General features: G+C 37.4%; 3 protein-coding genes across 3 annotated transcripts in view; all 3 read right to left on the minus strand.

Annotated features, from left to right (window-relative positions):
* LOC134332489 (uncharacterized) overlaps positions 1-7,692 on the minus strand; it is a 41,325-nt gene extending 33,633 nt beyond the window's left edge. The window contains exons 1-2 of the mRNA XM_063014152.1: positions 5,296-7,692; positions 1,437-3,857 (exon numbers count right to left, since the gene is read on the minus strand). Coding sequence (XP_062870222.1) covers positions 1,437-3,857; positions 5,296-7,692 — 4,818 coding nt within the window. The remainder of the gene's footprint in view (positions 1-1,436; positions 3,858-5,295) is intronic.
* A 1,380-nt stretch (positions 7,693-9,072) lies between these two features.
* On the minus strand, positions 9,073-11,505 carry LOC134332831 (protocadherin beta-16-like). Its single transcript, XM_063014662.1, has one exon. It carries the CDS (start codon positions 11,503-11,505, stop codon positions 9,073-9,075), a length of 2,433 nt encoding a protein of 810 aa, XP_062870732.1.
* A 1,144-nt stretch (positions 11,506-12,649) lies between these two features.
* Positions 12,650-15,067, minus strand: LOC134332832 (protocadherin beta-16-like). The gene has a single exon (XM_063014663.1). It carries the CDS (start codon positions 15,065-15,067, stop codon positions 12,650-12,652), a length of 2,418 nt encoding a protein of 805 aa, XP_062870733.1.
* Between the last annotated feature and the right edge of the window lie 317 nt (positions 15,068-15,384).

The following is a 15,384-nucleotide window of genomic DNA, read 5'->3' on the forward strand; positions in this document are numbered from 1 at the left end:
TTAAAATATTCGTATTTCCTCCTTCGTCGCACTGATTTATCTGGCGTTTGTTCTGACTGCTGTTCTGGGAATGGATAGACATTTAAAAGATGGGCGGTGAGTGACTGAGTCTGTTTTCTGCTGGTGAAGAGCGACACCCTGTGTATTTTGCAACTATTACACTCTCACACTCGAGTTTCCTAAACGTAATAATACAGCACATTTAAACCAGTGTGTGATGGTAGCGGTTCTGCCAAAATCAATTATTAGAATAAATCTAAATACTTAATTCATCGCGGGCTTAAAAATATAAGAGAGTTATCGTACATTAATACATTATACTATACTGACATTAAAATATCTTGCAGTAAAAACCTTGAAGTGACACATTTTACATAGAAGAAGATCTGTCAGTAAGTCCAGTGCAATCAAACATTAACGGCTGTATAACGGAATAGCACACACTAAAATTAGTAAACTGGAAGAAAGACTGCAGTAACGACACAGTAAACAGCAAATATTAAAAAAGTAAAAACTTAAAGCATTGTGAATAAATGAATAATGTGTAGTTAATTTGACTATGGTCATTCATTTTAGTCCATGTTATTTTTATTTTTCTAAGGTGGTCTGCGTAAAATTTAAATTAAGAGAAATTGTATTATAAAAGCTTGTATGTATGTATGTAGATATAGATATAGATAAAGATATATACACACAACCCATCACAAGGCTTCGGCCATGCTCTTTATCTCACATACAGCCAGTCATAACTGTGTAAACACCCAAACAGCTGAGAACACTTTTGTGATTCAAACCTGAATAATACTATTATTGAAAATAGACTAATATACACATGGGCAATCGAGATTCTTGCCACAAAAATTACTTTTCAACACAATTAAGTTGGAGTAACATTTTCATCAGGAGAACTAATACAGTCACCTAGTCTGTATTTAAGATTAAACAAAATGTTCTAAATCGGAGATGACAACTTTACCGATACAACGCTGTCCAGTAATTGGTGCTGAAATCTGCTGGAAAAGTGAGACTGAGACTGAGACTGAGACTGAGACTGAGACTGAGCGAGAGAGAGAGAGAGAGAGAGAGAGAGAGAGAGAGAGAGAGATAGATAGAGGTTTGTTGTTGGCCAGATGTTAATGTGGGTAAATGCTTTGGTTTGAAGGCGTGAATACACCCAAAGCTCCTGTTCATTTACTCACTTAAACCAATATACAGGATTGGCAAATCTATCCACTACTATAAAAACAAAAGAGAAATGAAAGTAACCATATATATTTTCAAAAATTCAAAGCTGTGCGTAGATCCACACTGTCTACTGTGCCCACTGCACAACCAATAATTGTTCTCAGGTAATCCAAAATCAAGACCAGGCTTCAAATAAAAATACACAACTTACACAATTAAAATTATAAGTAAAAAGTTCCACTATAATATACATAAAACGTTTGTCTTACCTCTAGGCTATTGCAGGAATCTAACAGGTTGATCATATTTGAATCTTCAGGATCCTTTTTCAAAGTTCCACTAAATGTGTTGTCATTGTAAGATGTGACAAACTTGAAGTCACTGGTGCGTGATCCTGTTGTTAGATAGCCATCATAATTGTAAGAACTGCGAAGAGTTCCAGCTCCCTCCACCTCTGCATAGTTGGGAGGGAGATAAGCACTGGGAATAGCAACTGCTCCATCAAACAAGAGTCTGGGTTTTCTCCTATTGCAAAACTTTATGGCCACAATCAAAACAATAAAAGTCAGAAAAAAGGTCGAAACAGAAACTAGTGCAATAATCAGATAAAATGTAATTTTGGAGTTGCTCTCTTCATAAGTTCTGTCTTTAAATTCTGGACCTTCAGCAGGGTTATCAGAGATAAGCAAATACACAGAACAGGTTGCAGACAGAGAAGGATGGCCATTATCTTTCACTGAGACAACAAGGTTCTGTTTCATGCTATCAGATTCAGTAATGTCCCGTAGCGCTCTGATTTCTCCATTATGAAGTCCAATAGTAAAAAGTCCAGCATCAGTAGCTTTCAAAATCTGATATGACAACCAAGCATTCTGTCCAGAGTCTGCATCCACAGCAATAACTTTTGAGACCAAAGAACCTGATAAAGATGCTTTAGGAACCATCTCAGTCAAAAAAGACTTTCCATCAGAAGAGGGGTATAATATTTGAGGAGAGTTGTCATTCTCATCTGTTATAAACACACTCACAGTTACGTTGCTGCTGAGTGGAGGAGAACCATTGTCTCTGGCAACAACCTGAACTTTGAAGTTCCTAAACCTCTCGTAGTCAAATGACTTCATAGCATGTATTACCCCTGTATCAGTATTAATAGACAAAAACGAAGATACTGGAACACTGTTGACCATACTGGGCACCAAAGAATACAGTACTGTACCATTCTGTCTCCAGTCTGGGTCTCTCGCAGTCACAGAACAAATAGAGATACCCGGTTTGTTGTTTTCAACTATGTATGTAATGTATGATTCCTGTTCAAATGCTGGTTGGTTGTCATTAATATCTGAAATTGATAAATGTATAGTCATGGTGGAAGATAATGGTGGAGAGCCTCCATCGGTAGTGATAATTGTAACATTGTAATCTGCGTCCTTTTCTCTATCCAGCAAAGTTGTTGTAACTAAAGAGAAATAGTTCTTAATAGATGGGTTCAATCTGAAAGGAATGTTTTCCTGAACGGAGCACCGGATTTGGCGATTATCACCAGTATCTTTATCTTGAACATTAATAATGGCCACTTCAGTGCCTACCATTGCATTCTCGGGTATGAGGTCAGTTAATGCCTTGAGAATAATTCGAGGTTCATTGTCATTGATGTCAATTATATCTATTATAATACTTGCAGTTGATGCTAGTCCAGGGCCATCTATGGCCTGTGCTTCAATTTCATAGTATCTCTCCTCTTCATAGTCTAAATGTCCGCTCACTTTAATTTGCCCAGTTTGCTTATCAATTGTAAATAAATGTGCTGCACCATCAGAAATGCGACTAAATTCATATGTTAAGGCTCCATTTGCTCCTTCGTCAGCATCTGATGCGCTTACAGTGACGACTTCTGTACCTAAAGGTGCATTTTCAAGCAAAGTTACTTTATATACAGGTTGACTATACACTGGAATATTATCGTTAGCATCCAACACAATTATGTGTATTCCAGCAGTACCAGATCTTTGAGGAATCCCACCATCAAATGCAGTGAGGATAAAATAAATGTCTTTCTGCTGTTCACGATCCAGTTCATTTTCAAGTACAAGCTCTGCATATTTTCGCCCATTGTTATTATCTTGCACAGACAAAACAAAATGATCGTTCCTCTCCAGCGAATATCCTTTAACTCCGTTTTGACCGATGTCTGAATCATGAGCCTCATCCAAACGATATCGCTGCCCTTTTATAACTGATTCCCTTATTTCAAAAGTAATGCGGTCCCTAAGAAATTTTGGCGCATTATCATTAATGTCTTCAATGTGTAGGGAAATTCGATGCAGTTCGAGTGGATTTTCCAACACAAGCTCATAATTCAGGATACAGTTTTGCTTTGAGCCACAAAGCTTTTCACGGTCTATTGTTTCCGCAATGATCAGATCTCCAGTATTTAAATTAATATCCACATACCGCTTGCTGTTGTCCTCTGTATCTATCCGGGCCTTTCGCACTGATAATTTTAAAGCATCAAGTCCTAGATCCTTTGCTGTGTTACCAATAACATACTGATGTTTCATTTCTTCTTGAACCGTGTAGCTCAAATCTCCAGTGACGGTGCGCAGATTGCAAAGAGCAAAGAAAACCACTGAGAAAACAACGTTCACGTTCACCGAGCTGCGCAACATGGTCGCCTATCAAAATGTAACAAAATTGAAGAAGAGAAATACTAAAAAATTCGTATTTCCTCCTTCGTCGCACTGATTTATTTGGCGTTTGTTCTGACTGCTGTACTGGAAATGGATAGACATTTAAAAGATGGGCGGTGAGTGACTGAGTCTGTTTTCTGCTGGTGAAGAGCGACACCCTGTGTATTTTGCCACTATTACACTACTACGCTCGAGTTTCTTAAACATAATAAAACAGCAAATTTTAAGCAATTTATGATGGAAGCGGTTCTGCCAAAATTAATTATTAGAATAAATGTAAATAATTAAATTCATCGCGGGCTTAAAAATATAAGAGAGTTATCGTACATTAATACATTACACTATACTGATATTAAAATATCTTGCAGTAAAAACCTTGGAGTGACACGTTTAACATAGAATAAGATCTGTCAGTAAACCCAGTGCAATCAAACATTACCGGCCGTATAACTGAATAGCACACACTAAAATTAGTAAACTGGAAGAAAGACTGCAGTCACGATACAGTAAACAGTAAGTATTAAAAAAGTAAAAACTTAAAGCATTTTGAATAAATGAATAATCTGGATTTTAGTCCATGTTATTTTATTTTTTCTGAAGTGATCTGCGTAAAATTTAAATTAAGAGAAAATGTATTATTAAAGGTTGTATGTATGTACTGTAGATATAGATGCAGATAAAGACATATTCACACAATCCATCACAAGGCTTCAGCCATGCCCTTTATCTCACATACAGCCAGTCATAACTGTGTAGACACCCAAACAGCTGAGAACACTGTTGTGATTTAAACCTTAATAATATTATTATTGAAAAAAAACTAATATACATATGGGCAATCTAGATTCTTGCCACCAAGTATACTTTTCAACACAATTGAGTTGGAGTAACATTTTCATCAGGGGGACCAACACAGTCACCTAGTCTATATTTAATATTAAACGAAATTAATTAAACTAAATCGGAGATTACAACTTTACAGATACAACGCTGTCCAGTAGCTGGTGCTGAAATCTGCTGGACAAGTGAGACAGAAACCGACAGATTGACATGAAGAGAGAAAGAGAGAGAGGAGAGAGGTTTCCTTATTGGTCAGATGTTAATATGGGTAAGTGCATTGGTTAAAAACCAGGAATACACCAAAAGGTCCTGTTCATTTACTCACTTAAACCAATATGCAAGATTGGCAAATCTATCCACTACAATAAAAACAAAAAAGAAAGGGAAGTAAACATGTATATTTTCAAAAATTGGGAGCTGTGCATAATCCACACTGTCTACTGTGTCACTGTACATGCAATAATTGTTCTCAGGTAATCCAAAATCAAGACCAGGCTTCAAATAAAAATACACAATTTACACAATTAAAATTATTTACTGAGTAAAAAGTTCCACTAAAATATAATTAAATCTTTTGTCTTACCTCTAGGCTATTGCAGGCATCTAACAGGTTGATCATATTTGAATCTTCAGGATCCTTTTTCAAAGTTCCACTAAATGTGTTGTCATTGTAAGATGTGACAAACTTGAAGTCACTGGTGCGTGATCCTGTTGTTAGATAGCCATCATAATTGTAAGAACTGCGAAGAGTTCCAGCTCCCTCCACCTCTGCATAGTTGGGAGGGAGATAAGCACTGGGAATAGCAACTGCACCATCAAACAACAGTCTGGGTTTTCTCCTATTGCAAAACTGTATGGCCACAATCAAAACAATAAAAGTCAGAAAAAAGGTGGAAACAGAAACTAGCGCAATAATCAAATAAAATGTCAGTTTGGAGTTGCTCTCCTCATAAGTTGTGTCTTTAAATTCTGGACCTTCAGCAGGGTTATCAGAGATAAGCAAATACACAGAACAGGTCGCAGAGAGAGAAGGATGGCCATTATCTTTCACTGAGACAACAAGGTTTTGTTTCATAGTATCAGATTCAGTAATGTCTCTTAGCACTCTGATTTCTCCATTATGAAGTCCAATAGTAAATAGTCCAGTATCAGTAGCTTTCACAATATGATATGACAACCAAGCATTCTGTCCAGAGTCCGCATCAACAGCAATAACTTTTGAAACCAAGGAACCTGATGAAGATGCTTTAGGAACCATCTCAGTCAAAAAAGACTTTCCATCAGAAGAAGGGTATAATATTTGTGGAGAGTTATCATTCTCATCTGTTATAAACACACTCACAGTTACGTTGCTGCTGAGTGGAGGAGAACCATTGTCTCTAGCTACAACCTGAACTTTGAAGTTCCTAAACCTCTCGTAGTCAAATGACTTCATAGCATGTATTACCCCTGTATCGGCATTAATAGACAAAAACGAAGATACTGGAACACTGTTGACCTTACTGGGTACTAAAGAATACAGTACTGTACCATTCTGTCTCCAGTCTGGGTCTCTCGCAGTCACAGAACAAATAGAGATACCTGGTTTGTTGTTTTCAACTATGTATGTAATGTATGATTCCTGTTCAAATACTGGATGGTTGTCATTAATGTCTGAAATTGATAAATGTATAGTCATGGTGGAGGATAATGGTGGAGAGCCTCCATCGGTAGCAATAATTGTAACGTTGTAATCAGCATCTTTTTCTCTATCCAGCAAACTTGTTGTAACTAAAGAAAAATAGTTTTTAATAGATGGGTTCAATTTGAAAGGAATGTTTTCCTGAACGGAGCACCGGATTTGGCGATTATCACCAGTATCTTTATCTTGAACATTAATAATGGCCACTTCAGTGCCTGTCATTGCATTCTCGGGTATGGGGTCAGTTAATGCCTTGAGAATAATTCGAGGTTCATTGTCATTGATGTCAATTATATCTATTATAATACTTGCAGTTGATGCTAGTCCAGGGCCATCTATGGCCTGTGCTTCAATTTCATAGTACCTCTTCTCTTCATAGTCTAAATGTCCGCTCACTTTAATTTGCCCAGTTTGCTTATCAATTGTAAATAAATGTGCTGCACTCTCGGTAATGCGACTAATTTCATATGTTAAAGCTCCATTTGCTCCTTCGTCAGCATCTGATGCGCTTACAGTGACGACTTCTGTACCTAAAGGGGCATTTTCAAGCAAAGTGACTTTATATACAGGTTGACTAAAATCTGGAATATTATCGTTAGCATCCAACACGATAATGTGTATTCCAGCTGTACCAGATCTTTGAGGAATCCCACCATCAAATGCAGTAAGGATTAAATAAATGTCTTTTTGCTGTTCACGATCCAGTTCATTTTCAAGCACAAGCTCTGCATATTTTCGCCCATTGTTATTATCTTGCACAGACAAAACAAAATGGTCGTTCCTCTCCAGCGAATATCCTTTAACTCCGTTTTGGCCGATGTCTGAATCATGAGCTTCATCCAAACGGAATCGCTGCCCTTTATTAACGGATTCACTGATTTCAAAAGTAATGCGTTCCTTTAAGAATTTTGGCGCATTATCATTAATGTCTTCAATTTGTAGGGAAATTCGATGCAGTTCGAGTGGATTTTCCAACACAAGCTCATAATTCAGGATACAGTTTTGCTTTGAGTCGCAAAGCTTTTCTCGGTCTATTGTTTCCGCAATGATCAGATCTCCAGTATTTAAATTAATATCCACATACCGCTTGCTGTTGTCCTCTGTATCTATCCGGGCCTTTCGCACTGATAATTTTAAAGCATCAAGTCCTAGATCCTTTGCTACGTTTCCAATTACATGCCGATGTTTCATTTCTTCTTGAACCGTGTAGCTCAAATCTCCAGTGACGGTGCGCAGATTGCAAAGAGCAAAGAAAACCACTGAGAAAACAACGTTCACTTTCACAGAACTACGCACCATGGTCGCCTATCAAAATGTAACAAAATTAAAGAAGAGAAATTTTAAAATATTCGAATTTCCTCCTTCGTCACACTGATATATCTGGTGATTGTTCTGACTGCTGTACTGAGAATCGATAGACATTTAAAAGATGGGCGGTAAGTGACTGAGTCTGTTTTCTGCTGGTGAAGAGCGACACCCTGTGTATTTTGCAACTATTACACTCTCACACTCGAGTTTCCTAAACGTAATAATAAAGCAAATTTAAACCAGTGTTTGATGGCAGCAGTTCTGCCAAAATCAATTATTCGAATAAATCAATAATTAGAATTAAGCTAAATACTTAATTTCATCTTGGGCTTAAAAATATAAGAGAGTTATTGTACATTAATACATTATACTATACTGACATTAAAATATATTGCAGTAAAAACCTTGGAGTGACACGATTTACATAGAAGATAATCTGTCAGTAAGTCCAGTGCAATCAAACATTACCGGATGTATAACTGAATAGCACACACACTAAAATTAGTCAACTGGAAGAAAGACTACAGTCACGACACAGTCAACAGCAAGTATTAAAAAAAGAAAAAACTTAAAGCATTGTGAATTAATTAATGTGTAGATAATTTGACTATGGTAATTCATTTTAGTCCATGATATTTTAATTTTTTTAAAGTGATCTGCTTAAAATTTAAATTAAGAGAAAATGTATTATAAAAGGTTGTATGTATGTACGGTATATAGATATAAATATATATACACACATTCCATCATAAGGCTTCGACCATGCCCTTTATCTCACAGACAGCCAGTCATAACTGTGTAGACACTCAAACAGCTGAGAACACTATTGTGATTTAAATCTGAATAATATTATTATTAAAAAAAACTAATATACATATGGGCAATCTAGATTCTTGCCACAACGATTACTTTTCAACACAATTGAGTTGGAGTAACATTTTAGATACAACGCTGTCCAGTAACTGGTGCTGAAATCTGCTGGACAAGTGAGACAGAAACCGACAGATAGACATGGAGAGAGAAAGAGAGAGAGAAGGAGAGAAGTTTTCTTATTGGTCAGATGTTAATGTGGGTAAGTGCATTGGTTAAAAGGCAGGAATACACCAAAAGCTCCAGTTAATTTACTCACTTAAACCAATATGCAGGATTGGCAAATCTATCCACTACAATAAAAACAAAAGAGAAAGGGAAGTAAACATGTATATTTTCAAAAATTGGGAGCTGTGCGTTCTGAGGTCACTGTCTACTGTGTCACTGTGCATGCAATAATTGTTCTCAGGTAATCCAAAATCAAGACCAGGCTTCAAATTAAAATACACAATTTACACAATTAAAATTATTTACTGAGTAAAAAGTTCCACTAAAATATACTCAAATCTTTTGTCTTACCTCTAGGCTATTGCAGGAATCTAACAGGTTGATTATATTTGAATCTTCAGGATCCTTTTTCAAAGTTCCACTAAATGTGTTGTCATTGTAAGATGTGACAAACTTGAAGTCACTGGTGCGTGATCCTGTTGTTAGATAGCCATCATAATTGTAAGAACTGCGAAGAGTTCCAGCTCCCTCCACCTCTGCATAGTTGGGAGGGAGATAAGCACTGGGAATAGCAACTGCTCCATCAAACAACAGTCTGGGTTTTCTCCTATTGCAAAACTTTATGGCCACAATCAAAACAATAAAAGTCAGAAAAAAGGTGGAAACAGAAACTAGTGCAATAATCAGATAAAATGTAATTTTGGAGTTGCTCTCTTCATAAGTTCTGTCTTTAAATTCTGGACCTTCAGCAGGGTTATCAGAGATAAGCAAATACACAGAACAGGTTGCAGACAGAGAAGGATGGCCATTATCTTTCACTGAGACAATAAGGTTCTGTTTCATGCTATCAGATTCAGTAATGTCCCGTAGCGCTCTGATTTCTCCATTATGAAGTCCAATAGTAAAAAGTCCAGCATCAGTAGCTTTCAAAATCTGATATGACAACCAAGCATTCTGTCCAGAGTCTGCATCCACAGCAATAACTTTTGAGACCAAAGAACCTGATGAAGATGCTTTAGGAACCATCTCAGTCAAAAAAGACTTTCCATCAGAAGAGGGGTATAATATTTGAGGAGAGTTGTCATTCTCATCTGTTATATACACACTCACAGTTACGTTGCTGCTGAGTGGAGGAGAACCATTGTCTCTGGCAACAACCTGAACTTTGAAGTTCCTAAACCTCTCGTAGTCAAATGACTTCATAGCATGTATTACTCCTGTAGCTGTATTAATAGACAAAAACGAAGATACTGGAACACTGTTGACCATACTGGGTACCAAAGAATACAGTACTGTACCATTCTGTCTCCAGTCTGGGTCTCTCGCAGTCACAGAACAAATAGAGATACCTGGTTTGTTGTTTTCAACTATGTATGTAATGTATGATTCCTGTTCAAATACTGGTTGGTTGTCATTAATGTCTGAAATTGATAAATGAATAATCATGGTGGAAGATAATGGTGGAGAGCCTCCATCGGTAGCAATAATTGTAATGTTGTAATCCGCATCTTTTTCTCTATCCAGCAAACTTGTTGTAACTAAAGAAAAATAGTTCTTAATAGATGGGTTCAATTTGAAAGGAATGTTTTCCTGAACGGAGCACCGGATTTGGCGATTATCACCAGTATCTTTATCTTGAACATTAATAATGGCCACTTCAGTGCCTACCATTGCATTCTCGGGTATGAGGTCAGTTAATGCCTTGAGAATAATTCGAGGTTCATTGTCATTGATGTCAATTATATCTATTATAATACTTGCAGTTGATGCTAGTCCAGGGCCATCTATGGCCTGTGCTTCAATTTCATAGTATCTCTCCTCTTCATAGTCTAAATGTCCGCTCACTTTAATTTGCCCAGTTTGCTTATCAATTGTAAATAAATGTGCTGCACCATCGGAAATGCGACTAAATTCATATGTTAAGGCTCCATTTGCTCCTTCGTCAGCATCTGATGCGCTTACAGTGACGACTTCTGTACCTAAAGGTGCATTTTCAAGCAAAGTGATTTTATATACAGGTTGACTAAACACTGGAATATTATCGTTAGCATCCAACACGATAATGTGTATTCCAGCTGTACCAGATCTTTGAGGAATCCCACCATCAAATGCAGTAAGGATTAAATAAATATCTTTTTGCTGTTCACGATCCAGTTCATTTTCAAGCACAAGCTCTGCATATTTTCGCCCATTGTTATTATCTTGCACAGACAAAACAAAATGATCGTTCCTCTCCAGCGAATATCCTTTAACTCCGTTTTGGCCGATGTCTGAATCATGAGCTTCATCCAAACGATATCGCTGCCCTTTATTAACGGATTCACTGATTTCAAAAGTAATGCGCTCTTTAAGAAATTTTGGCGCATTATCATTAATGTCTTCAATTTGTAGGGAAATGCGATGCAGTTCGAGTGGATTTTCCAACACAAGCTCATAATTCAGGATACAGTTTTGCCTTGAACCGCAAAGCTTTTCTCGGTCTATTGTGTCCGCAATGATCAGATCTCCAGTTAAATTAATATCCACATACCGCTTGCTGTTGTCCTCTGTATCTATCCGGGCCTTTCGCGTTGATAATGTTAAAACATTGAGTCCTAAATCATTTGCTACATTTCCAATTACATGCTGATGTTTCATTTCTTCTTGAACCGTGTAGCTCAAATCTCCACTGACGGTGCGCAGATTGAACAGTAGACTACATAAAACCGCTGTTAATACACTTTTAAATGTTCCAAATTTTACATCCTTTGAGCTTAGTGACAACATGGTTCCTTTTGTTTTGACACGTTGAAGCAAGCGCCACGAAATGATAGAGTCTTTTTAGAGACGGTGGTTTATCTGTCGCGTCGATTGTTCTGACTTCTATTGTGAGCTACGATTACATTTAGTAGATGGGCGTTTAGTGGTTTAGGCTGTTTTCTCCTGGTAAAGAGCGACACCCTGTGCATTTTGAGAATATAACACTCTCAAAAATATCATGCACTTTTTTTTGACTTTATAGTCATAGAAACAAGTAAATCCTAAGTTTAATTAATACAATAAATAGATGACATCCATAAAAATTATTTTGCAACATACAACTTATTTGAAGCCATTTAACAAAAAACAAGATTACAAACTTGTAAACTGATGCAGTTCCTCAGGTTTAAGAGAGCTGCACAAAATAACAGTTCTTACATAACCAACTAATAAACAATTTCGGTACACCGAGTGGCTTACCAGACAACAAATAAAAATATGAATATAAATAAAAAAAGAAAACATCATGAGAGTAGTCCAATGAAATTTAGATGTCGTTAACAAAACTAACTTAAGGATGTGCCTATGTGACATAATGAAATTGTAAAGTATCGAACCAAAATTAAACAAAGCTGAAGTTGCGTTTATCAGAGAAAAATGTGATAGTTTGTGTCATTTGGTGATTCCTCCCATGTGTATTTGGATTTTTAAGATTTCCACTATGTTCCTTGTGCACTGCAAAGCTGCAACGTTCTCTGATTTGGGCTTAAATATGTTCAGGACATCAACTAAATATATATAAAATGTTCAAAAACTAGCGCTTTCATTTGACAAAGGGGTCGAGATGGCTACAGTGCTTACATATAAACAAACACAACGTGGGAGTACACCCATGGCATGGCGCGAGTTTTAAGCAGGGATTTAAACCATCACATATTACTCTTCAATACCTGTAAACAATGTGTATATTAGTAACATGTACCCGGAGGAAACTCGAGCAGACATAATGAGACCATACCAAACGCTTTACCAGTTTAAAAAACCAAGACTAGAAACCTCAGCCACACCTCCTGCTATGCCACCACTAGTCCCTCTATATTTGTCAGGTAGTCCAAAAATACAAGAACTTGGTTACAATATTATGTTGCTTAATCAAATAGCTTGTAAAAAATCATCTTACCTCTAGGGTATTGAACGAATCTAACAGACTAACCATGTGGGGTTTATCTGGACTCTTCTTTAAAGAAGCAGTAAGCGTGTTGTCATTGTAAGACGTAATGAACTTAAAGTCACTGGTACGTGATCCTGTTGTTAGATATCCATCATAATTGTAAGAACTTCGAAGAGTTCCAGCTCCCTCCACCTCTGCATAGTTAGGAGAAAGATACGCGCTGGGAATGGCGACCGCTCCATCAAACAACAGTCTTGGTTTCCTCCCGTGGCAAAACCTCACAGCCACAATGAGAATAATAAAAGTCAGAAAAAAAGTTGACACAGAAACAAGCGCAACGATCAAATAAAATGTCAGATTGGAGTTGCTTTCCTCATAGGTCATATCTTTAAGTTCTGGAACATCAGCAAGGTTATCAGAAATAAGCAAATATACAGCACATGTTGCAGAAAGAGGAGGCTGTCCGTTATCTTTCACTGAGATAACTAGGTTTTGTTTCACGCTGTCTGGTTCACTTATGTCCCGTAGTGCTCTGATTTCTCCACTGTGAAGGCCAATACTGAAAAGTCCCGGATCGGTAGATTTAACAATCTGATAAGAGAGCCACGCATTCTGTCCAGAGTCTGCATCTACAGCAATCACTTTTGAGACCAAAGAGCTCGAAAGCGCAGCTTTAGGAACCATCTCAGTCATTAAAGACTTTTCCTCCGGAGCTGGGTATAATATTTGAGGAGAGTTATCATTTTCGTCTGTTATAAAAACACTTACAGTAGTATTACTGCTAAGTGGAGGAGAACCATTGTCTCTGGCTAACACCTGGAATTTGAAGTTTCGGATCTTCTCATAATCAAATGATCTCACAGCATGGATTACCCCGGTATCTGCATTAACTGATACAAATGAGGCTACTGGTATACTGTTGACCTCACTGGGTACCAGAGAATACATTACTGTTCCGTTCTGCCTCCAGTCTGGGTCTGTTGCAGTAACCGAACCAATTAAGCTACCTGGTTTGTTGTTTTCTGTTACATATGCGGTAAAGAACTGCTGAACAAAACTGGGTGAGTTGTCGTTCACGTCTGACACAGTTAAATTAATTGTCATGAATGAGGACAGTGGTGGAGTGCCTCTATCAGTAGCAACGATCGTTATGTTATAATTTGTCTCTTTCTCTCTGTCAAGGATGCCCGTGGTTAGCAGGGTAAAATAATTCTTTATCGATTTATTTAATTTAAAGGGGACATTTTCTTGAATAGAGCATTGAACCTGGCGATTATCCCCAGAGTCTTTATCCTGAACATTAATAATGGCTACTTCGGTGCCAGCAATAACATTCTCAGGTAACGGGTTGTTTAAAGCCTTAATGTTAATATTAGGTGCATTGTCATTTACATCACTGACATTTATAATAATAGTTGCAGTTGATGCTAAACCAGATCCATCTTTGGCCCGAATACCAATTTCATAATATTTTTCATCCTCATAATCAATATCTCCATTTACACTAATTTGCCCAGTAAGCTTCTCAATTGTAAATAATAACGCTGCACTATGAGAAATGTGGCTAAATTCATATGTAACAGCTCCATTCGCTCCTTCATCAGCATCGTACGCGTTCACAGTAACGACTTCTGTACCTAAAGGTGCATTTTCAACCAAAACGACTCTATATACTGGCTGACCAAACACTGGAACATTATCGTTAGCATCAAGCACAGATATGTGAATGACAGCAGTCCCCGATCTCTGAGGAATTCCGCCGTCAAATGCAGTAAGAATCAAGTCAATGTCCTTTTGTTGTTCACGATCCAGCTCTCTCTCAAGCACCAACTCAGCATATTTCCGCCCGTTTTTATTGTCGTGTACAGACAAAGAAAAATGATTGTTAATCTGGAGTGAATAGCCTATAACACCGTTTACTCCGACATCAGAATCATGAGCTTCGTCCAAAACGAAATGCTGTCCTTTTATTGCAGATTCTTGGATCTCAAATGCAATACGCTTGTTAAGAAATGTTGGAGCATTATCATTAATATCGTCAATTTGTAGAGAAATGCGATGCAACTCGAGTGGATTTTCTAACACGAGCTCATAATTCAGGATGCAGTTTTGCCTCGAGCCACACAGTTTTTCCCTGTCTATTATCTCTGCAATAATCAAATCCCCAGTATTGAAATGTACATCCACAAACCCCTTGCTGCTGTCATCTATCCGAGCCTTTCGGCCTGTAAGTTTTAAAACATCGAGTCCGAGATCCTTTGCAACGTTTCCAATCACATACCGCTGTTTCATTTCTTCTTGAACCGTGTAGCTCAAATCTTCACTTACAATGGGCGGACTAATGAGGAGAACAAAGAAAACCACACGTAGTAAATGTAAAAACTGTCCAAATTTTACATACGACGACTTTAGTGACATTTTTGTTTTTTCAAACTTGTCAAAATAAAACACGAAAAGAGATAATGAAAGATAAGTTCCTGTCCAGGTACATGCAATAATCTATTGCAGCGACTGTTCACTGGCAAAATGAGCTACGGTTATATGTTTAAAAGAAGGTCGATAATGGGGTTCAGTGTTCCCCTGTTAAAGAGCGACACTCTGTGCATTAGGCGAGTATTACACTCTTAATGAACGATTCACAGCATTTCTGTATGCATAAGGGAGCTCTTAAACTTGTAGGCATGTAATGCAAATAATTGGTTTAAAGCCATCTAACAAAACATAGAAAATAATAA

This window comes from Trichomycterus rosablanca, chromosome 18, assembly GCF_030014385.1.
Source record: "Trichomycterus rosablanca isolate fTriRos1 chromosome 18, fTriRos1.hap1, whole genome shotgun sequence".
NCBI lineage: Eukaryota > Metazoa > Chordata > Actinopteri > Siluriformes > Trichomycteridae > Trichomycterus > Trichomycterus rosablanca.